We start from the raw sequence: 22,750 nt of genomic DNA on the forward strand, positions 1-22,750 counted from the left end.
GTCGTTAAACAAGAGCATAAAATGTTTGTTATGAGTTACCCAGAAGAATATTTAGATTGACAAACTTTGTTTCTCTTATTCTACGCCGTTCGCAATAATGACAGAATGAATACCTTTAAATTCCCATGACGTCATTTCGGACACTTTCTGCAGCTCAGGACAAGTTTTTGAGGTACACTTTACACCGTGAAATAGTACTGGGAGAAACACTGTTGTTATTTTTTCTTATACTTTGAAACTTCTTAAACACTGCTGGCTTTACATTATTTGCAATGAGGAAATTAATTATAGATTACATTTTTAGGCAAGATTTCCAAAATCTTTTGATCTCCTTGAAGCAAAGTTTGCACCGCAGATTTATGTCAAAAGTAAATTTTCCAAAGAGAATTAGAAAGGAGCGAGATCGAACGTGCTCGCTCCTTTCTAATTCTAACGTGCTCGCTCCTTTCTAATTCTAACGTGCTCGCTCCTTTCTAATTCTAACGTGCTCGCTCCTTTCTAATTCTAACGTGCTCGCTCCTTTCTAATTCTAACGTGCTCGCTCCTTTCTAATTCTAACGTGCTCGCTCCTTTCTAATTCTAACGTGCTCGCTGAAGCAGAAGAGTTCCTTTTTCCATCTAGTTGTTAATTAGTTTTTTCTTGTCAATTTTGAACCAATATTCTGCTACCAAGCGTTTGGTGTGTTTCTGAAACACCTCATAACTTAAAATACAGTTTTTGAATTGCATCTATAATAGTAGATACATTTCACTGGTTGAAGTTACTTCACTGAACTCAAAATGTACTTAATCGAAGTGTATTTGACTCGGATTTAAGCGCAAGAAGCCATCATTTGAAAACCGACAAAAATCACATGAGTGGAAGGTTGCTGAAAGCATTTTGCTTCCCGCTTCAGACTTTTTCCTGGTGTTGCTGTCTCCTACAAAATATGGCACCTCTCAGATTTATCTTAATTTCTCTTCCGTCCGAAGAAGGTATCTATGTCGAGGAAATGGGTGAGTGAAGTATGCTTAGAATGTCGTACTATCCAAATTATTTTACAGTCTATGGGTAAAGAGATATTCATTCATTCATTTATTAATTTGGTCTGTTAGTCAGTCAGTCAGTTAGTCAATAAGTCTGTGCAAGAGGCATGTGTTGCAGGTATTGACTTTTGGATCATATTTATAGTAGCCGGCACTAAAAACCACATATAAACCCCTCCTTTTTCAGGTTAGCCACTACATTTTAGCTATTGAAGTTCTGTAGTGCTTTTATTTTTGGTTCTATTCCTTTTTTTTCAATTTTTGCGAAAAAAGAAAACAAAGTGAAGGAATTACACTCCTGTCTCTCAAAATCAAAATAAAGAGTAGATCTAATTTGCAATTTTTAAGGGATGCTACAATAGGAAGTTTTTGGTCTCCTCATAACCCCTCCACTTAACATTCCCTTTCGTAGCCAGAGTTCATCTGAGGCGCCCCACATTTACCTTCGCCAACACTGTAGCTGTAATACATAACAAAGCTAGTTGTTGTTCCCACTTCGTGTTCGTGCCGTAGCTTCTCAGTTGATTTTACATCGAGAACAACACCAAAAGTCTTAAAGATGTTTTTAGATGACATGTTTCGAAGATATACGAAGAAGCTAATATCAAGATTTGAGGAAAATTACTCTCTAAGAAATGTATTCAAATGGACTTTCCCGCAGTTTTTGTTATTTACTGACTGAATTTGCGCGTCTGGATTGCGTTATTATTTCATTTGTAATCCGCTTGACTTCCGTTTCCGGTCCCTGGAGTAGGGGTACTCTCGTGATACCCACAGGTAATAGATCAGCTGTACCCGACCTTGATTATATTTATTAGCCCTAAGAAAAGAATGGATGGTTGATAAACAAGGAAGTGGAGTTGAAAACTGTTTGTTAGAAGTTATTTTTTATTCGCGTGACTTTCATTTAGCTTCATACGCGTGCGTGATCGATATCGGTGACAATGTTCTCATTCGACTCATTCGCAAGTTGACGCATTGTTTAATCTGAGTGAAACGTTTCTCCAGAAGAAAAATTTCTATAATTCATGCAAATGTCCAAAGTGTTTACCATAAATCGAGTTTTCATCCATAAATTGCATCATCCGCCATGTTTTTAGGCAATTTGCCGACTACGGCTGACAACCTTACGAGGATGATCGTGACACTCGGTCCCAGTCTCAAAACGAAAAAGGGTTTACTTGTCTATCTTTTCAAGATTTGGCACAACCTTCCTCGTTGGAGCATTAGCACAGGTCTGATAGGATGGTGTCTTTCCGTGATTATGAAATCTTTTTACTCTTTCTTCTGCTGGTAAAGTTTCACGGGTCAGGTAAGTGTGAAAGTTATTCTCCCGAACGAAGGATTTTACAGTGTTTTTTTACCGTGCCATTTCAATGTTAGACACCGAAAACATCGAGTTCATTTCAAAACTCTGAGGTGGCTTTCAACAGTCTTTTGTAATTCAAAATTAAGATATGATTTGGGATTTCAGTCACGTGATAAATGGAGTCTGAATAACTATGATGCGATAAAAATTACGAGCAATTATTTTATGCTTCAAGTGTAACAATACCATACATTCAGAATTTAACATCAATACTGAAACTGAGAAGTGCACCATTTTCATGATTAGTATGAGTCCTCTTCTTAGCCATGAGAAAAGTTACTGCTTTGTCAGGTGGCCTTCCATTACAAACGTGATGGTCAGAAAAAAGTTGCCATTTGTACTTAAACTCTCTCCCTTGCCATTCATCACTCATTATTCGGAAGAGCTGTTACCAATTTTTCCACTCATTATTGGTTCAAATAATGACCTCAGCAAGGATAAATGCTGCTAGCTAAGTTGAGTGTGGCTTTTTCTTCGGGTAGCAATCGTGTAAAGAAACAAAATAATGCACTTGGATGGTTAATTGAGCATTACTAATATATGATTTGTCTACTTGAATCGTTTTAAGCTTTATGCACATACGATTGTGGCATCCCACACCGGTGGTCGTGGATGACTTATCATTGTTGTGTATTTGAAACAGTTTAAGTTTTACTAGGACCAAACCTTTTGAAATGTGTGTCAAGATATGTTTGTTTATCATATACATACTGAGATTTACTCCAAGCTAAATTAACAAAACAAAAAGGATTTGTAATAAAATGCACAAATCCTTATAGGTAGGATGGTCTCACAATTGAGAAATGGCCATCTGACCAATCACAAGTTGAAGAGGAAAGTGAATGAGAGTGAATGTCAGCATGGTTTACTGGTTCCTGACAACTGTAGAATCATGACTTCGAGTTTGAAAACAAGATGCCAGTTGGACTTCATGAAAATTGGTGAAAATCATTCTGATTTTGCTTCACACAAACTGATCACAATCTTTGTCTAAATCTATGCTTTGAGCAACCCCTGACATTTGCAATCCAGGAATCTAAAGTGGAATCTCCTCCAAAATGGTACCCAAGACTTAAATTTCTAGATACTGACTCTGATAAGAAAGCATTGCAATGCACCTTTGCAATTTGATTTGTGCTTATGTGAATGAGCAAAAATTAATGTTTTAAATTGGCACTTTAATTCCCATGCTATTAGCAAAGGCTTTTCAATCAACTAATTTATTCCTTATTTTTGTCACTACTTTGTTCCTGCAGGAATATAAATGTTGCTTTATTTTCAGCTTATAAAACAGATACAGACTGCATTTCCTCAAATTACATCATGTTTAGTTTGCTTGTATGATTTTTATCCACTCAAAGTGTAGACAAAAACTTGTTTGTTCCTTGCTTGTTGTTTTATTCTCCACAACTTGTGAATAGAAATTGCACACACTCATGAACTATGAAGCATCTATATTCCTTCAAAGTCCCAACCATATTTAACCATTTTTGGAACTCAGTCCTACCAATTAAAGTATAGTATTAAACTTGGTAATGCAATTGCTCTAAAATTTTTGTTGTTGTAAGTGGAAACAGACCTTCTGAGAGAATAAACCAAAATTTATATCAAGTTTAAGAAGTTGCAAAGATGCTACCATTTAATGGTTTGTGCATGGTCCCAAGGTGTATGAACCAACTGGCTCATCTCAAGCTTCCAATACATGATAGTGAAAAGAGCAAATCAAATTTGGCTTTCAGGGTACTCAACAATTCTACCAAATCCAGCTTTTTTTAAGACACAAATGCTTCACATAAGAAGTACATTTAGTTCCTGTCTTGCAGATGAGTAGAACATCAGAATGCTTAATGACACAAAGGTACACATCCATCATCTTTCACATGTATAAAGCTTTATTACATTGCAGTGTAGGAGAAATCTATTTTTTCTGTAAGAAATTAAACATTGAAATTTTTATGCCATCATAATATGCCAAAGTTTTGGAAAATCATGCACAAGTAACATGATTGATCATTGCATTGTTGTTTGAGCTGTTAATTGTTGTTGTTTTTACCTTGTGTTATGTGGTGACTTCAATGATAAATATTTTATAAGTGTAATTGCTCACTCAGGTGATTATAGAGATGCACATGCAATTGGGCGAGGATTGCATCATATCTTGCTATTATTACAGTGCACAGGGTGATTATAGCAAGAGCACTAAATTTCAAAATGGCTACCTTGCACTCTGTCAAATGTTTGCGAGGGAGTGATAAATACAAGAGGAGAAAATTAAATTGCGAAGAGCATGAAAGATGCTGAAAGGTTAGCAGAACACTTTTCAAAACAAAAGGGATAAAAGTTCTTGGTATTTTTTGGTATTTCTTGTAAGTTTTTGGTATTAAAAAAATAAACCTCTCAAAACTGCTTGCTAATGTTGATGCATGTAATCAACACAGTTGTAACAAAATGTGGGCAATGTTTTCTTTATTTACAGAATTTATAACAGAATTCAAAAGCACCTGAGCAATTATATTAAAACAATTATTTACTGAAGGCAAAGGGAAGATTAATGGATAATATTTGCTTCACTTTCTGCAAATATTTGTTAATTTTTATTCACTGTTATGTTATTTACCTTGTTAGGGCAATGGAACACACTAAATATGCCCTTGTTATACACTGTAGAACAGGGCAAGAATAGGGATAGAAGTGGTGTGTGTGATCTTTGATTTCTTTTCCAATTTTTAGGCATGATTTTTTCAACAATGAACATTAGAGCCCTTTGTAACTTTGTTCTGGTCATCAAAAATACTTAGATAGTTTGTTTTCTGTTGTTTTCTTCTTTCATGCACATTGTATGTGATGGGTACTGGATGCTCAGATAAGAACATACAAATTTTCAAAAACCAGACACCAAAAAATGAGTGGAACAATGAATTCCTCATTTGATAGTTTAACATATAATATGTGTGGACACTTCCACTTTCCATTTCCCAATAAAAGAAGTTCTTCAAAAAACTTCCTCAGAAGCACCACTTTTAAATTTTGGAAATTTATCACTGAACACATTTTGGAAATTAAAGAAAGTGGAACTTGTCAAAAATGATTTTCAAAAGGCACAAATAGTTACACATTACTGTTATTGAACCTTATTTCTTAGTAACTGAAAGTATATTTCAAGCTGATTGATATCATTGAATACCAATGTAGTGTATACTTTCATTTTATTGTTGTTACTGCTTACACTAAAAGTGCCTCTGTGTTGGACTCTATTTAAGCCCTTCCTCCTAAATATTATCCTTACTCATATAACTAAAGGGCTGAGAATATTATGTTTATGTTTGTCTATTTTAGGCAGTGTGGATGTGCATTTCACCCAGGAACCTTCTAATCCAAGCTATTTTAACAATGGTGGTGATGCCAACCTGGTGTGGGACTACACTGATCCACATAATAAAATTCAGCACATTATCTATAGTGTTCTGGTAAATGTTGCATTTGTCAGAGTGATTTTTAATGACAGTCATGGTGTCCAAGAACATCCTAGTATTCCTCCATCTTACAAAGGAAGGGTAAAAATCAAAGGAAGAGCTACCCTGGTTATCGAGAACATCAACCCTGGAGACAATACCATATTTAAATGTGAAATGAGGGGAAGCTTTGTTGGGAGCATTGTAAGCACAGTTCAGCTTATTGTGGCAGGTATGTATTACAGATATACATGTAAACATTAATAATCAATCATAAATCAAATGCATTCAACTCATGTCTCTCATATTTCTGAGATGTGGAGAAAGTAAACAATAGCACAAATATGCACAAATTAACCTTCATAGGCAGGGCTGAAAGTGGCTGGCTAGCCTGACTTTAGGGAACAATACACATGCCTCTATTAATTGGCATGCGACACCACACTCCTAAAAGGAGGAAGGTAATTCTACCATTTACTTTGCTGTTTCTCATGAGTAAGATATCAAAGAGTTATCAGAGAGTTATTGCTTTATTCTTCTGGCACCAAGTACTTGGTTGCTCTGTTATTCATAGATAACCATTATTAATTTGAATACTGAGATTTTCTCTTGGCAAAGCTGTCAATTAAAAATGGTCCGTCAAAACTAGTAACAATCCAACTGGTTGTACATGATTTTGCTAAATCAATGAAGGAAAATACTGTATGACCAATCACAGGCAGCATCTGAAATTAAATTGGTATGAAAAAGATTGTATTTCTTTTCATGCCTTTTAAAAGGGACTTGCCAAAGGCAATGAAAGCCAGTACTGCACCATTTTCTGCTTTCTGAGGATTATATGATCTGAGAGGTTTGCAGATGTAAACTTAGCCAACAGAATGGTGACTTCCTCAAGTAATTTCAGATACTAAGGAGCAAATTGAGACTTGTCATTTGACAGTGATTCAAAGTTGAAAACGTTTGTGACATCTCAATACTCATGTACAATTTACCTCATTGTTTGCTTGAACGATTTTATTCACTTGTGAAGAGTCCAAACTCACTGTTTACTGTGTTCACTTGCTTGTTTTTGATCTTTTATGACTCATGAATTAAAAATTGTTTGAGCTCACCAGACATTACATAATCTTCTTTCTTTTCTTTGTTTTAATTATACATTTGCTGTGTTCTGCTGGCTTATTTTAACTGTAATAGAATACCTGTCACACTACTTCTCTTTCCAAATTGTATCACGATAGAAAGATACCAGGTTATTATGGCTTAAAAGGGGCAAAAGAATCATCATTTGCATTTGGTTTATGTAGCCCAAAGCCAATCCATGTCTCATATTTCACGTGTAGAAAAAATTGAGGACCAAACATCTTTAGGATGTCTCCTGTAGATCCTTTGTCAGACCAAGTTCTGAGAGGAGTGTGGCTTGATTGGCTCTGTTCCTATTTGTTTGCACAGCAGCAAAAATTTTATCCACTAGAATGGAAGAAGCTTAGAAGCCAGGGTCCGTAGCCAAAAGAGTAACTTCCTGAACTAGCTCTTAATTCCCTTGGTTAGGGCTCTGCTTTATAATTTTGCTTGTGAGAAGTTCTCCAGTAGCTTAAGTGCCAACAGGTTAACTTGTTCTGAATGAAGTTTGAACCTTCTTATACTAGTTGGTTGTTGGGGACCAATTGCTGGTTGATTTTGTTTATTTTATTGAAATTGGGTAAATTTTAAGACTCGCTATGTGAGGAATGATATAATCTCTTTTACCTTTCAGAAGCACTACTTATAAACATCTCTTTAAGAGGAAAATATTATATTGAAGGATCCTCTGTCACCATGGCTTGTGAAGCTTCTGGGAAACCACTGCCGGATGTGGCATGGATTAGAAATGGAGTAATGGAAAGTTCAGGGAAGAAAGCTACGTTTTTAAAGTTCGATAATATAAACAGAACGGATGCAGGACAATATTCATGTCAAGCCAATAACTCAGTGGAAGTCACTTCTATTGACACATCAATTGTAGTTCAGTGTAAGTACATATTTTAACCTTTGTTTTCTATTTCTCAATTTACCCTATTTACAGTGCGAATCCTATTATTGGGGTCAGTTATCCAGAACTGACAATTCTGTTCAAAAGTGAAAGAAAATAGAATTCCACATCAAGTCCTTTTTGGCTTCGTATACATTGGTCCTAATTATTGGTTGGGACAAATGAATTTGCGTGGAATCATTGCTCATGTTATTTTATTTAGAAGGATGTGACATTTTTTGCCAAGTCATTGCTTCAGTTGGACTGTGTTTAACTCAAAAAGTGCTTAAAACCGTTTCCGAATCATTGTGACAATCCACCTGCCACCTTATACTAAATACTCGACTGTCAAATGACACTTAAGTGACGGACTGTACTATGGAGTGATTACAAACTTCACTTTTTTTCTCATTTAAAGAGAGGGAAAGGAATGACAAATCCTGCAGTTGAGTAATTGATTTCTATGACTTTCTGGTTTTGGAGGTTGTGTAACCTGCAAGCATTATGCCGCCCCCTATGAAAGATATGTATTTCCTACCTTCGTCTAGTTTCCCCCAGGTTTTTCATTCAAACAAGCAATTTACATACTATTGTCCGTGCAAATTTAAAATACTTATCATCACAATTGTAATTTTATTTAGCCTGTTTCAGACTCCCAGGAAGTGTAAAGAGCCACGATAGTGTGAACACAATCTGACCAAATCTCTCTGGTTTTTCGTTTTGGTTTTTCGCTCTGCCGCTGCTTAAACTCTTTGCAACAGCAAACTTGAGGAAGCTTGGATTGTGAACGAAAAATTGAATTGTTTGTTTGCATATTTAGTAGTGGAGTCGAGTCAAAAATCCCTAATGATTTTGAGGATGCTCCTCTACCCAGAAGCATCTAGCCTATGAGGCCCTCGACTTAAGGTTTCTCTTAAATTGATCAAGGGAGGCTCTGTTCCTCAGGAATCTCTTAGATAAATATATCATCCTGGTACCAATTGAGGAAAATAGGGAATGTCTTAGATTCAAATTGAGTTGCCCCTTTTTTGTGAGATGAGATCCTTTCACGTACAGCGTTTAGGGCACTGTTGCACTCGTCTTATTAAGGATTTTCATCACAAATTTTTCATGAGCGACAACGATTTTATGTCCGTTAAGACATAAGGCTGGTCCTCCCAAATTTCTCATTTTTATTAACAGACGATTTAAAATAGCTATCCTAGTAACAACATAGTTGGTGTTATTTTTCTTGCGGCAGTAATGCCATTGTTTTTCAGTGTGCAATGTTTAAGTTAAAGTGTTTTGCTTATAGTCAGCATTCCAATCATGCGTAAATGACTTGCCACAATTTTCTATCACAAAAGCGTTATATTTTCTGCCCAAGGCACTCCATGGATTGATAAAAGATTAACCCTTTCTTGTTGCATTATCGTGCACCCTCTAGACTTTCAGAAAAGAAGGTTATGATTAATAACCAGGCGAATTGTATGAGCGGTGAAATAAACTGTGATTGAGATTTTGATTTGATTTATATTTTTAGACAAACCTGAAGGTGCGAGGCTCACTACCAATGCTGCACAAAATACCATCACCGAAGGAGACACTGTTACATTCAAGTGCATAGTTATGGCTGCTGTGCCACAAGTATCAATTTACAAGTTCTATTTCAACGGCAGCCTCCTAGGCGAGAACAGCAATTGTGAGTATACTCTCAATAACGTCAATCGACCTCAGCACTCTGGCGAATACAAATGTGTCCCACATAATGACGTTGGAGATGGAGCAAAAGCCACTGTGAGACTTAACATAAAGGGTAAGTAGAAACATATTTGAGCATTTTTAAGTACTTTTGATTTATAATCTAAAACGGGAAAATATTTAATACCAGTTTACATTGCGTCAATAAAACTTCCCACACAGTGAATCATTACAACCCCGAACAGAGAGGAATAGAGACCCTAGTAATGAGGTTGACGTTTTGTGCCTGGCGAACAGCACATACGCTAGTTAGCAGTATTCTCAAGCCGATGAAGACTTTTGTTGATGTTCCTGATGTTTTTAACAGATTTTCGAGGATAGGGAATGTTTTCTTCATATGTAGTGTATGATGTCAGGATCAGTTGAACTGATATGTCATCGAAATGAATTAAAATATTGGTTTGCGAAAATGAGTCATAATTAAAAAAAACCACAATGAACAACCTCGAGTTAAGATATCACCAGTCAATTATATGCTACCTTCAATCCTAATAAGCCAGGGAAACTGCAAGTGGTGTTTGACCGCACAGCTCGATACAAAGGGACATCGCTCAATGACCAACCACTAAGTGGTCCAGACTTGACTAACAGCCTGTTTGGTGTCCTCTTAAGATTTCGTCAGGAACCAGTATCTCTCTCCTTAGACACCAAAGCCATGTTCCATCCATTAATGGTTGATCCAAACGATGTTGATACCGTAAGGTTCCTTTGGTGGCCTGACGATGACTTATCTAAGGACCCTGTTTAGTACATCTTTTGGTAGCACGTCTTCACCAAGTTGGGACAATTTTGGTTCAAAGGAAAGACGGCTCAAGACAATGCAGGAGACTTTGACAATGAAGTGATCGACACAGTATTGAAGAACTTTTATGTGGATGACTGTTTGAAATCAGTGCAATCAAATGAAGTTGCCAGTAAATTGAGAGAAGATTTGTGTGTTCTATTGTCAAGAGGCGGATTTCGATCGACTAAATGGTTGTGTAACAGGAGGGAGGTCCTCAAAACCATTCCAACCTCAGACAGAGCTTCGTCAATTTTGGATTTGGATTTAAATTCTGGTGTACTTCCTATTGAAATAACCCTTGGTGTTCAGTGTAACATGGATAGCGACATGTTTACACCTTCAAGACGGTACCAAGGGGTATGTCCTTCACACGAAGAGGGATTCTATCAGTGACTAGCTACATTTATTATCCACTTGACATAGTATCACCAGTCACCTCACTAGCTAAAAAGTCTCTGCAAACAACGACTCACCTCGGATGAAGATATAGGGGGAGAGAAATCTCAGTTTTGGAGACGATGGCTATCAAATTTACTTATGCTTTCAAGTGTTGCCTTACCAATATGTTTGAAAGCGATCGACTTTGACCGAGTACAAAATGCAGAGCTTCACCACTTTGCAGATGCCTCTCAGACTGCTTATGGAACTGTGTCATATACAAAACTCGTCAATGAAAATAGCCGTACCCAATGCAGTTTCTTCGCTGGGAAATCTCGCGTAGCTCACGTGAAACAGATGACTATACCCAGATTGGAATTGTCAGCCGCTCTTTTAGCTGTCAGAATGAATCAGACGTTACAACAGGAATTTCAGACGAAATTTGACAAGACAGTGATTTGGTCAGACTCCACAGCTGTCCTCCAATAAATCAAGAGCAAAGAGGCAAACGATTCTACATGTTTGTGACCAATTACCTGGAAGTGATACATGATGGCTCAGAACCTTCCCAGTAGAACGTCGTGCCAACAAGCAACAACCCAGCTGACGATGCCGGCCGAAAACAAACGGTAAAGGAGTTATTAAAGAGGGAAGTTTGGTTCAGAGGCCCTAAGGTTTTTACACCCAGCAGTCAGAAGTCAAGCTCGAACAGACCATGTTACTCTCATGGAGGATAAAAGACCACTAGACCTAATGATTCTGCAATATTCGTCACGGTTTGAGTTTAAGAAGAGAGTTTCTTGGCGTCTGAGATTTAAGAAAAATTCCTTAAGAGCAAAAGTTGCTTAGAAGAGGACCCTGTTGATCCATTACCTTGTGAAAGGCTGTCCATAGACGAATTACGACGTGCAGAGGCTCAAATCGTCACATACGTGCAAAAACTAGCTTTCTCGCCAGTGGTTAAAGCCCTCCCAGACTTAAGCCTAGGAGAATACGAGAAGCGTAAATTGAAGATTATTAGCTCACTTGGTTCAGTGTACAAATTTAGACCATTTCTTGATGGAGCAGGAATATTGAGAGTTGGATGTCGGCTTCAAAATTCTTCATCGGATTACCAATCGAAACATCAATTGCTGTTACCTTCAAAGCACCATGTTACCAAGCTGCTCATTATAGATGTTCATCAGTCTGTGGGTCATCTAGGTCAAGAATATGTCCAGACCAGTTTTAGAGAAAAGTACTGGATCTTAAGGGGACGGGCTGCTCTTTGAAGAGTATTCAGTAACTGTTTGACATGCCAGAAACAAAATGCTGCAAAGGGCCTACAATTGATGTTAGATTTACCTGGTAACATGCTTTTTCCAGATAAACCCCTGTTTTCTACCGTTGGCAGAGATTCCTTTGGCCCACTGCGGTATGGTGTCTTTTCTCTTGCTTGACTATCCAAGCAATCCACATTGAAGTGAGCGAGTCTCTCGAAACAGAATCGTTTATTCGCGCTCTATGCAGATTCATCAGCAGAAGAGGGACGCCAAAGATGGTAAGAGGTAACAATGGTATGAAGTTAAGTAGTAGAGAGAGAGAGAAATCCCTGAAGCCCCTAAACAACTGGAATCAGTAGAAGATAGAAGTTTTCGTACATCAGAAGAACATCAAGAGGAAGTTTAATTTCCCTGAAGCATCACACATGGGAGGAGTCTGGGAACGCATGATTCGTTCAGTGAGAAAGATCTTACGAGCCCTTTTTTTAAAAAGCAACAATTGGTTCTGGAGACGCACGGCCAACGTTGATGGCAGAAGTTGAGGGAATTCTCAATGGTCGACCACTGACTCTCAACAATAGCATTCAGTCCCATTGATTCACAATCTTTGACTAATAACCATTTGTTACTTCGATCGCATTTAAATTTGCCGCTAGGAGTCTTCATTAAGAATGATTTGTACTGCCATCGTCGCTGGAAGCTGGTTCATTTGAATTTGTGGGCCAGATGTGCGTGAACTTTGAACACGAGTGGACTAACTTAAGGGACTCTTAGGTTATTCATTATTTGAAATCTAATCGCCCAATATTTAAAGTAAACCTAAAGGGCTGGGATGTAGCAACTAGAATTTGAATTTCTGTCTATTTTCAAGTAACTGCGGAAATATTTTATATTGTTTTTCTTTCAATTGAACTACTATTGTGATGTTCTGTTTCGATTCAATTAAGCCCGCGCTTTTGCATGAGGTTGTGGAAGAATTACGTAGTGCTGGTAGCTCTTTATTTCTCGCCAGTACAAGCTTTGTTTTCGTTACATATTTCTCATTAGTAGTTGATTTCAGATAAGTCAGTCGTTTCGTTAGTTTTTGCTAGAGCCGTGTTACTTTTGTTTGAGAGTTTTATTTCCAGACCTGGTTACGCCACGAAGTGTAAGTTCGTTTCTTTTTTATGTAGTTCTGTCGATAGTCTTGTTGTTATATGTGTACTTAGATATTTGTATTAATTATTTATTTTCCTTTGTATCAACTCAGTATCATACATTACAATACCCAAAAACAAAAGAAAGTAAAATTTGAACCAAGGATAAAATTGAGCCACAACATACACAACTACACATCTACACGTCTTTACATCTACATATTCCTCCATCAGGCGAACAGATAAGCTGTGCGTTCATTTTGTGGCGAACCTGGCGCTGCCAAACCTTTCCCATTTTACTTGGAAATGTATTTTTTCCGATATTTTCGATATTTGCATCTTAAAATTAAATAAAATTTATTATTTATATATATAATATTAACATATTAACACATGACACATTGTCACTTGACCTTTTATTTCAAACTTGGCCCTGAACCTCCGTGAAAAAAATTACTTTAGCTAACGTATTATTATTATCATGTGATTTGAGGTTGGTATGATGATGACATAAAATTTAAAATTTCTTGTCGATCATTTTAAGTCGTATTTTGTTTTTTCCCAGTTCAAACAGTTTCAAGTACAGTTGCCACCTCATCCCAAACAACTCCCGCAGGTAAATGTTCTTTTATAGGCATTTTCTTTTTTTTATTACATGTAAAACTCTGTAATCATAATAGCATGTTCTTTAGTGTTACAAAATGAGTTTGAGTAAAAGACAAAGAGTGAATTAGGTCACTGAGGGCCTGGAACTTAGCGAAGGACTGTAGACTCACAAACAGTCACAACAATGTTCAAGCTGAATTATTGTTAGATGGAACCACTTCTCGGCAGTTTTTGTGAACCAAGGCTCTTCATGTTTTTCGTAAATGTAAAAGGACACGGCTTTTCTTCAGCTTCAGAAAGCACAGAAGTTTACCTGACAGCGACAATACAGGGGAACTGTAGCAGACGTTCAGAAGTTGCTGCGAAATTTCCAGAAATGGTGAGATAATCTACTTGATCCGTGTACCGGAGTGTATAGAATACTGCCATGATATTTATCATGAAAAGGGAATCTTAATCAATCCGAAATCTCAATATTTCTGTTAAAACAAAATGACATTTTGAACGATCTTCAATTACGTAACAAGTATTCAAATTTACATTTTTTCTTTAAATGTGCTTTTAGGCTTGTCAAATTGCCTTTAAGTTTGGCTGCTCATCCGCCAACACCGTGAACACCAGGTAAGGTGCAGTTTGTCTCAACACTGAAAAACAAACGCTAACGCAAATCTGTGTTCTGGGGCAGAGAGGAGCTTTATCTCAGTTTGGCGTATTTTAGTGTTAAAATTGGTGTTTCTGCTCTAAAAAATCTCAGTTAATGCAAAATAATCTACATTTGAAGTACATTTTATTTAATGTACAGCAACAGATTGACACAGAATGACATGAATTAATTTTATTTACCTTGGTTTATTAGATCAAAATTACTCTTTTGGTTAAATCTCAATGTATTTTAACACTTGAAAGTCACCAAAGTACTAATAGAATGCCGAATAGAGAACCGTGCCGTAAAGAGCACAATGCATAAATTATGACTGATTATGCAATTGAAGCCGTTTGGTTACTCAATTTTTGTCACGCAAGGTGCGCCTTCGTCGAATTGCTCTCGCTGTAAACTCTGTCCTTTCGGTAACATACTTTGTTTGGCGCTAGATTCTTTCTAATCTTTAGGCTACTCATTTATAATAAGTCAAAACAGACCACAAGACGCCCATATCCCCAAGTGTAACGTTTGCGTAACTTAAGTACTGCGGTTCTCCTAATTCATAATCTGTTTAACTATTTCTCAAGTAAGGTTATTTAAATTAAGGTAGTGACAATTTTTTTCACAGAGCAAAGACAGCAACAAGGTCCTTTAATGAAAATGTTATTTATTGTAACAAATGGCTTTGTATTGTAATCGTAATAAGCTTTCAAGGGAGAGATAAACAAATATTAGCAATAGGAAATGTAGTTATATTCTCCAAAGGTGACAAATGTTTGAATAGGTGAAGAATGTAAAAGCGGATGAAGAAACTACTTGCAAACCTAAATGAACTCTTCCCACGATTTCTTTTTGTTTAATACAGACTGTATAATCAGTCATAACTTACGCGTCTTACTCTTTTCGGCACGGTGTTCGATTCGGCATTTTACATCCTTCCCCCTTACCTAGGTGTGGTAGTGTTGTTCTCGACTTCATGATGAGGTTCAATCGAAGTGTAGTCGTCAGCAATGTTTTGACTGTCCTGTTGGATGCTGCAAGGCAAGAGAAATTCGGAGGTTTCAAAGTCGATCCAGAATCAATTAAACAAGTTTTTATAACCACAGACGGCTCGGAAAGCACAACAAAAAGTATGTTTTACAAAGAAATATTATTGTTAAGTGTTTACACGTATTCGTCCGAAGATGGACATTTTTAATTGTATTCCGTATCTGTTTAATTAAACAAGTCATTTCTGTGAGTCATATATTTCCAAGTTTTATTTTCGTCGCTGTTGTTGTTTTTATTAAATTAAACAAAATCTTACTTTTAAAAATTATTATAGAGAGAGTAGCACCTTGCTTTTCCTTAGTACCTATCCAGTTCGAGTGAACGGTTTTCGTTCTAGAGCATAAGCTATGTAGTGAGAGCAGTGTATTGACCACGATCACTGTAAATGTTGTTTGAATGTTATCTGATCAAGCTTTGTAAACTGAATCATTTTAGGTCCTGAGGAATGTAACTGCCCATCTAACAACGTCTCGTTAGCCATAAATGGGGTTCTTGCCTTCATAATCGTTCTCCTAATTATTTACATAATCTGGCTACATAAGAAAGGTAGGTAAAAAATTCATAATCTATGATAGAGGGTTTGGCTGCAAGATTCTTTATTAAGCAAAAGCAAATCTTGACCCACATCCACATCATTTGTCTTTTTTTTCCTTTCGTTCTTTTTCAGGCGCTGTTGGGAAACAGAGGTAAGAATTTGGCACTTGGATTGTGTCGATGTAATGTTCCAGATATGGTATCATCGTATAACAAACTTCCACTTAAACTGATTATTTGCTCAAAATAAATATTTTTATGCTTTCTCAATTGTAGGACTTATGAAGATGAAAGAGGTGTTTCCTACGTAAGTTACAGCTAAGACATTGAGGTCATGTTAGTGTGGCCAGTAATTATGTAATCTCACTTTACCTCTACTCTCTAGAAGGAAATAAACGCCTGCAACAAATAGGAAGGAAAAAAGGTGTAGTTCTACAAAAAAAGGCATAATGCATTAATGACAGGTACAATGAAATATAGGAAGAAGTTTGACTCGATAGGATCTTTGTCCTGGGATCATGTCCTTTACCAAGCTGCTCCATCGATTTTCGTTCGGTTGTCCCTGGTTCAACTGCGTGGTTTCACTTCATAGATAGCAAACTGGTCTGCACCCGGTTGATATTTGTTTTGTAAATAATTTTTTTTTCACGCCGTTTTGGCCGTCTCTTTATCTTGATGACTTATTTTCAAAGCGTTAGTCTAGGAGCTTAGTACAGCAAGAGTTTTTTTTTCGTGTGTGCATTTGTCAAAAAATTGCGCTACCAATCGACGATCTTCATGTTGCAGTTTGTAGCTTCAACGAATATGCTATGAACCTCGATCACTGCATTGGACTTGATAGTTTCAATGGCAGAGAACAGTGTTAGTAATAATAAATATTAGTAATATTTAAGGACAAGAGATTATAAACTATTAATAATCTCTTGTTATGAAATAATATAAACGCTTTTCTGATGAAAACGGGTGAACTGATTTTTATAAAAATGTAGGAAATTGCATTGGGATTAATAACAGATTTGTAATGAATACCTTAACAGTATGTTGGTTTAATAGAATGAAACAGGATTAGAAGATAGCGAACCAAGTCTACCCGATTCAGCAAACCTCACCCAGCCTCCTGCGGAATACATGGATCTCATAGAAGTCAATAAACATGATAGAAAAGCACAAAGTACCGCTTCAGGTGCTGATTACGTGCCTCTTCATCCGTTAACACGCTGCTGGGAAGTTTCAAGACACCACGTGACCATAGAAAAAATTATTGGTAAAGGTGCTTTTGGTCAGGTTGCCAAGGGAACAGCAGTAGGACTTCGAGGGAGTCCTGAAGCGACCACAGTGGCTATTAAGATGCTTAAAAGTGAGTTCTTGAACTGTAAATTGAATGCGAGTCTTGGCCTACAGTCATATACTGTTACTGGGTTACCGTAACTTTTTAGCTATTTGTGAATGGATAATTTATGTCGCTATTTCGACATTTTGCATATTATTCCCGTTAACCAAATTTTACTCCTTGTTTTAACGCTCCAGAAAACGCTACTGAATCGGACAAGAGAGATTTGATGAAAGAACTTGACACAATGAAGCAGCTGAAACCACATCCGTACGTCATTAAACTTCTGGGATGCGTTACAGAATCTGGTAAGCTTTGATTATGAGGTCCAATTTTGCTGTACACATTTTGCTTCTGATTTACTCTGTAACGCTTTCTCGTCATTGATAATTTGCTTCAGAAGAAGATTCACTGCTTCACAATTGCGCACAACAAACAACCATCGCATATGGTAATTTTATCCTCTTTTATCTAACAGCGACGCTCTTGGATTTGCTGATAGAAGAAGACCAAATAGTTGCCATTGTACAAGCCATTCTGTTGTAAAAGCAGAATCGCTTTTTCTAAGGGAATATTTGGTCTGTACCTTCTTATGAGATCGTTACAAAGTTTTCCAGCTTTTCATCGTAGAACCACATCTTGTTTTCGTACGATTTCTTCAAATGTATTGACCCTGACTGCTATTTATTTATTTTACTTATTGCTAATTTTTTTAGAGAGAGAAATATCTAAATGAAACTGTTTAATTTCTTCAGAACAGCTGCTGGTTTTGATCGAATATGTGCCTTTTGGGGATCTGCTGGGTTACCTGAGAAAGAGCCGTGGATTAAAAGACACTTACTTCCAAGACCCGGATATCAAACCACAAACAAATCTGACGTCAAAGCAGCTGATGAAGTTTGCTTGGCAAATTGCTGATGGAATGAGTTATTTGTCCTCAAAATCTGTAAGTTCGTTAAAAAGGCACCAAAGAAAAACAATTCTAAAACCTTCTTGTAAGGTGTATCGTCATGTTAAGCTATGTCTTGCATAGAAAAATACGTCTTCACAAGATCACGCCCGGGATATGCAAACGTATTCTTACCGTCTTGTTGAGGCTATTTCTTTAGGGCCAGGAACCCTACCAATTTTTTACGTCATCACCTAAGTTGTATTTCAGTGTGCGAATGGCGATATTTGTGCATCGCTGCAAGTGTACCTCATCGAAATAAAATATCTGGGTTTTCCTCGTGTAGGCAAAGGCAGAGACGTGAATGAATAGGATCTTTTATTCAGCCTAAACTGAGTGTACAACGAATACCCATTTTACTGACAAGAAAGAAAAGGAATCAAAACTTGAAATTAAAAAATTCGTCTTTGGTTGCTAAACTGCTACATTACAGAACCCTATTTCGAATAAAATCTTAAGATAAGCTTTCTATGAAATAATTATGTATTGCAGAAATAAAGTGGTTTGCTTCTCTTTGGAATATGGAACAGCGATTATAGTAATTTTAATTTTCTGCCATCTGGAATAAAGAGAAATACACACACCATATTATGTCGCTGGATATTTCTATTTTCCTATCTGAACCATTTCATTTCAGTTCTTTTTATTCTGGAATCGCTAATTTTTGCTCTCGGATCAATGCTTTCTTAGATCATTCACCGAGACCTTGCGGCTCGTAATGTGTTGGTTGGACAAAAGGAAACGTGTAAAGTGACAGACTTCGGAATGGCCAGAGATGTGCAGAAGGAAAATATTTATGAACGAAAGACTAAGGTAATCAAGAAAGAGGGGAGGTGGGGGCGGTACTACATATCGTTCAGTTTAGTGATCTTTCACAACATAGTTCTGTTAAAGCTGATATACTCCCGATTTCGATCACAAAATCCTTGGATGGGACCTTAATGAAAATATTATAGCCATGCGTATACGAGTGTAATTTTAAATATCACTGTCTTTGACCGGTCGCTTCCTATAATTTTTTAACTGTTTCAAAAAGTGATATTTGAAATCTTTAGGGCCGTCTTCCCGTGAAGTGGACAGCTTATGAGGCCTTGATGTATGGTAAATATACCACGAAAAGTGATGTGTAAGTATACCCGATTATTACCCGTAGCAATTTTCCAACAAGTTTTACCAATAGAATAAGAGAGAGGGTAAGTTTTGGGCTCGGTGATGAAATAGAGAAAGATGTTCTTCATCCTCTCACGAGCGTTGGACAATGAAAAAATTCTTGACTCTTCATGAGAAATCGAACCTCAGACCATCGGATTCCGCGCTCCGATGCTCATACCACTGAGCCACAGGGACTCTACGGTGAGCTAGGTCTATTACTAAGTTCATTTTACGCGCGTCCTGCATACTGCAAGGATCAGCAATGTCGATAGAGTCATGTTTGTACATAAAAATAACAGAGAGAATCGGAGCGCGGAATCCGAAGGTCTGAGGTTCAATTCCTCGTGGAGACTCAAAATTTTTTCTTTGTCCCACACTCGTGACCAGACGAAAAACATCTTTCTCTAAGTTTTATCAGTTCTAATCAGGACATGAATTCTATGCTTTGTAAAAGAATACATATATTTTAGTTGTCGTATAAAATGTTAATGTCTTCAGTCACCCAATATATATTTGTTTGATTTGTCTTTCTGCAGATGGAGTTATGGAGTTTTGCTGTACGAGATTTTTACCATAGGTAACATCGAATGGAGATTTATAAGACCCTGCAGATGTTTTTCGCTATATACCATGTTCAATTAAGCAATGTAACGTGTTCAGTTAGACAAACGTAATGAGCTTCAAACTACACGGGTGGTGTTTCAGTGAAGGTCGTTTTTTCGTCACATTTATATTTCGATGGTCTTATGGCTCTTCCAGGTGGTTCACCTTACCCACGAATGGATGGAAGAAAAATTGCAAACTTACTCCAGGATGGATACAGGATGCCTAAACCACAACACGTCGATGAAGAATTGTAAGTGTTTTTTCAATTCGTTCTCTCTCATCCTACAAGGAAACGTTCTTTAAATCTCTAACAGATCATTTGAACAATACCAGGTATAAGATTATGATGAAGTGCTGGAAGAATGACCCAGATGCAAGACCAACTTTTACTGAATTGAAAAATCAGCTTAAGGACATGGAAACCCTACACAAGGTGAGAATTTTGATCAACATGAAAGTTTCTTTTGACGTTAGACCGACTAGCTTAGACTTAGCTAATTAGGGTTTTAAACTTAATTGCGTTTAGCTTAGATAGCGTAATTTTTACGAAGTTGGGATTGCGTCTTCTTGTTATGTCACTGAAGCAAGCACTCCACGAAAAAACAAGGAGGAAGCGAACTAGAATATCCCAACGACCACTGACTAATTATGGTTATTTAAAAGATCGTAGGATTATTGCAAAATTTTATTGAGACGCACAAAGAGTAGCAGACGACACCATAAAATACTTTCTTGAATTTGTTTTGGTGTGAAAAACTGGCCACTTGTGAGGATAAACGCTTATAACGTAAGAGGAACACTTTTTTAATGATGCTGATTATTATATTATTCTTTTTTGCAGAAGCTGATCAACATGACAATGTACGACAAGCAGTTGTATGCAAACGTCGAGGATTTAATAGTGTAGTTAAATAGATTTCCGCGGTATATGACCGGCTAACAGTTTTAACAGTTTACCACCTTTTCCTCACACGCTTACTTGGTAGAAAAAGCCATTTTGTGTGAAGCAATTAGGTTGAAACGTCATAACTCAATTGATTTTATATTCCTAAACGCTGTAACGCTTTTACTGATAAAGTATACTCTTTAACATGTTTAGCACTTACACGTATGCTCGACACAAGCGTTGGAGTTCAGTTTATTTCCTGACTCAATTCTGAAAGGCAGGACAGCGCGGAAAAAATCCAGTAAACTAGATTGATGAGATCCAGCCCAGAGTGCCATAGTTGTCTACAGTTTTAGTAAATTGCTGAAAAAATTGTTTTGCTGCAAAAACCCGCTTGATTTTAGGAAAGCTATCTGGCGCATAAACTGCTTTCCCTAAGACTGCATTTACATGCGATACCAACTCGAAATACTTTTACGCTGAAAGTATTATTAATAAAAAAATTAACGTTATCCTAGTAAAAAAATTATACTTGGCACATTACTTGAGCAATCGTCCTAGCTTTGAATCAAAGTGCTCTGTGAGCAAACTCGTGAATTGACGGGTGACTTACATAATTTTTTGGATTATTTTTAAGATTATCTGGCTTAGGGAATTTTGTGGTTGTCATATTTAGAGTACGAGCAGTAGTTCGGTGTTCGCTCATGTAGCAAATCAAATCACTTTGGTCAACAGAAAAATATTGGTTTCAGAATTAATTTGTATAAGCAATAGTGTCAGTTACGTTAGTTGACAAGCGGCCTAAAAACCGTCTGCAGTAAATTTTAATCGTTCACAAAAAGTACATAGAAATTTAAAACGTGGAGTATTTGGTTTACAGTTAAACTGAACGATGTAACTTTTATTCATTTAATATCTGAATTTTCTCAAACAATTTGTTCATAGTAAAAGAGCGAGCGAAGTTTTAGTTTACAAGTTCTACAACAAATTTACTCTCACGGTGAGTCTTTCCGAGTCCGTTCAATTTGGACATTTGTACCGTAAATTGCACAATTAATTCCCCGTTTGTTTCGTTGGAGTGTACCATTCGAATGTAGTTTTCGTGGAGGAAAGAGCAGATTTACACACGCCATTGCAGCAAACAAACGAACAAACTCTCACAACTTCAAAATAAAAAAATTGAATTTACTCGCATTTTTTCCCCGCCGTTTACTTAATGAACGGAGATAAATCTTCGTTCATGAATGAATCATCGATAAGAGTGAATAATACTTTCCTTTAGACATTGACTGTTTTTGAAGAAAACATTGTCGTGACAGTCCTAGCCAAACTAGTTCTGTTGTTTTTCAAATGTTCTTGCGTTTTTTTTCCTTATGCGCCTCTAATTGACAGATGTCAGATTGTGACAGATACTTGTAAAAATAATGTTTCAAAGTTTGTTTGGAAGCCTTTTAAATCACCTTTATCGTTACGGAAATGAAAATGTTTTGGTGAGGCCTCTCTCTTTAATTTGCATCACCTCTATTTTAATTACCATTTACTCGCTCAAAAATTGTTCATTTTATGAAAGATCTTGCCATATTTACAGCCCTAAATCATTCGGGTTCTTTCGGAAAGAATTTCTTCAAGTTTAAAAAAATAAATATGTTATCTGCCAGCTAAGGGTCGGTCCGTATGGTGAAAAACTGTAACCTCGGTCTTGAAATGCTTTTCACCATACGGACCTCCCAGCCGGCAAATAACATACATATATCATTTGTGTTTCTGGTTCAAAAGAAAACGTTGGAGGTAAATGTGGGTGAAAAGTGAAATTTACTGTCTATCACTGTAAATATTGGA

At 36.8% G+C, this 22,750-nt stretch overlaps 3 protein-coding genes across 3 annotated transcripts in view; all 3 read left to right on the plus strand.

Moving 5' to 3' along the window:
• The window catches only part of LOC149043664 (uncharacterized), a 203,361-nt gene that overhangs the window by 142,402 nt on the left and 38,209 nt on the right, over positions 1 to 22,750 (plus strand). The gene's annotated exons all lie outside the window — the stretch shown is intronic.
• LOC149043665 (uncharacterized) overlaps positions 1 to 22,750 on the plus strand; it is a 191,601-nt gene that overhangs the window by 138,739 nt on the left and 30,112 nt on the right. The gene's annotated exons all lie outside the window — the stretch shown is intronic.
• LOC149043668 (uncharacterized) lies at positions 1,416 to 21,511 on the plus strand. The gene is made up of 20 exons (XM_089210693.1): positions 1,416 to 2,338; positions 5,732 to 6,079; positions 7,601 to 7,855; positions 9,378 to 9,650; positions 13,721 to 13,771; positions 14,052 to 14,140; positions 14,327 to 14,382; positions 15,356 to 15,534; positions 15,890 to 16,000; positions 16,122 to 16,140; positions 16,265 to 16,295; positions 17,042 to 17,345; positions 17,516 to 17,626; positions 18,074 to 18,264; positions 18,958 to 19,080; positions 19,323 to 19,393; positions 19,956 to 19,996; positions 20,179 to 20,275; positions 20,359 to 20,458; positions 20,867 to 21,511. Exons 1-20 carry the CDS (start codon positions 2,272 to 2,274, stop codon positions 20,930 to 20,932), a joined length of 2,583 nt encoding a protein of 860 aa, XP_089066819.1. The 5' UTR covers positions 1,416 to 2,271; the 3' UTR covers positions 20,933 to 21,511.

Source organism: Pocillopora damicornis, chromosome 6 (assembly GCF_964200805.1).
Source record: "Pocillopora damicornis chromosome 6, jaPocDami1.2, whole genome shotgun sequence".
NCBI lineage: Eukaryota > Metazoa > Cnidaria > Anthozoa > Scleractinia > Pocilloporidae > Pocillopora > Pocillopora damicornis.

Bases quoted from the DNA above. Each gene is read 5' to 3' on its own strand.
- LOC149043668 (XM_089210693.1), top strand. From the start codon at position 2,272: ATGGTGTCTTTCCGTGATTATGAAATCTTTTTACTCTTTCTTCTGCTG. The intron at 15,535-15,889 runs GTATGTTTTACA...GAATCATTTTAG, and splicing joins CTCGGAAAGCACAACAAAAA to GTCCTGAGGAATGTAACTGC. The intron at 16,296-17,041 runs GTAAGTTACAGC...TTGGTTTAATAG, and splicing joins ATGAAAGAGGTGTTTCCTAC to AATGAAACAGGATTAGAAGA.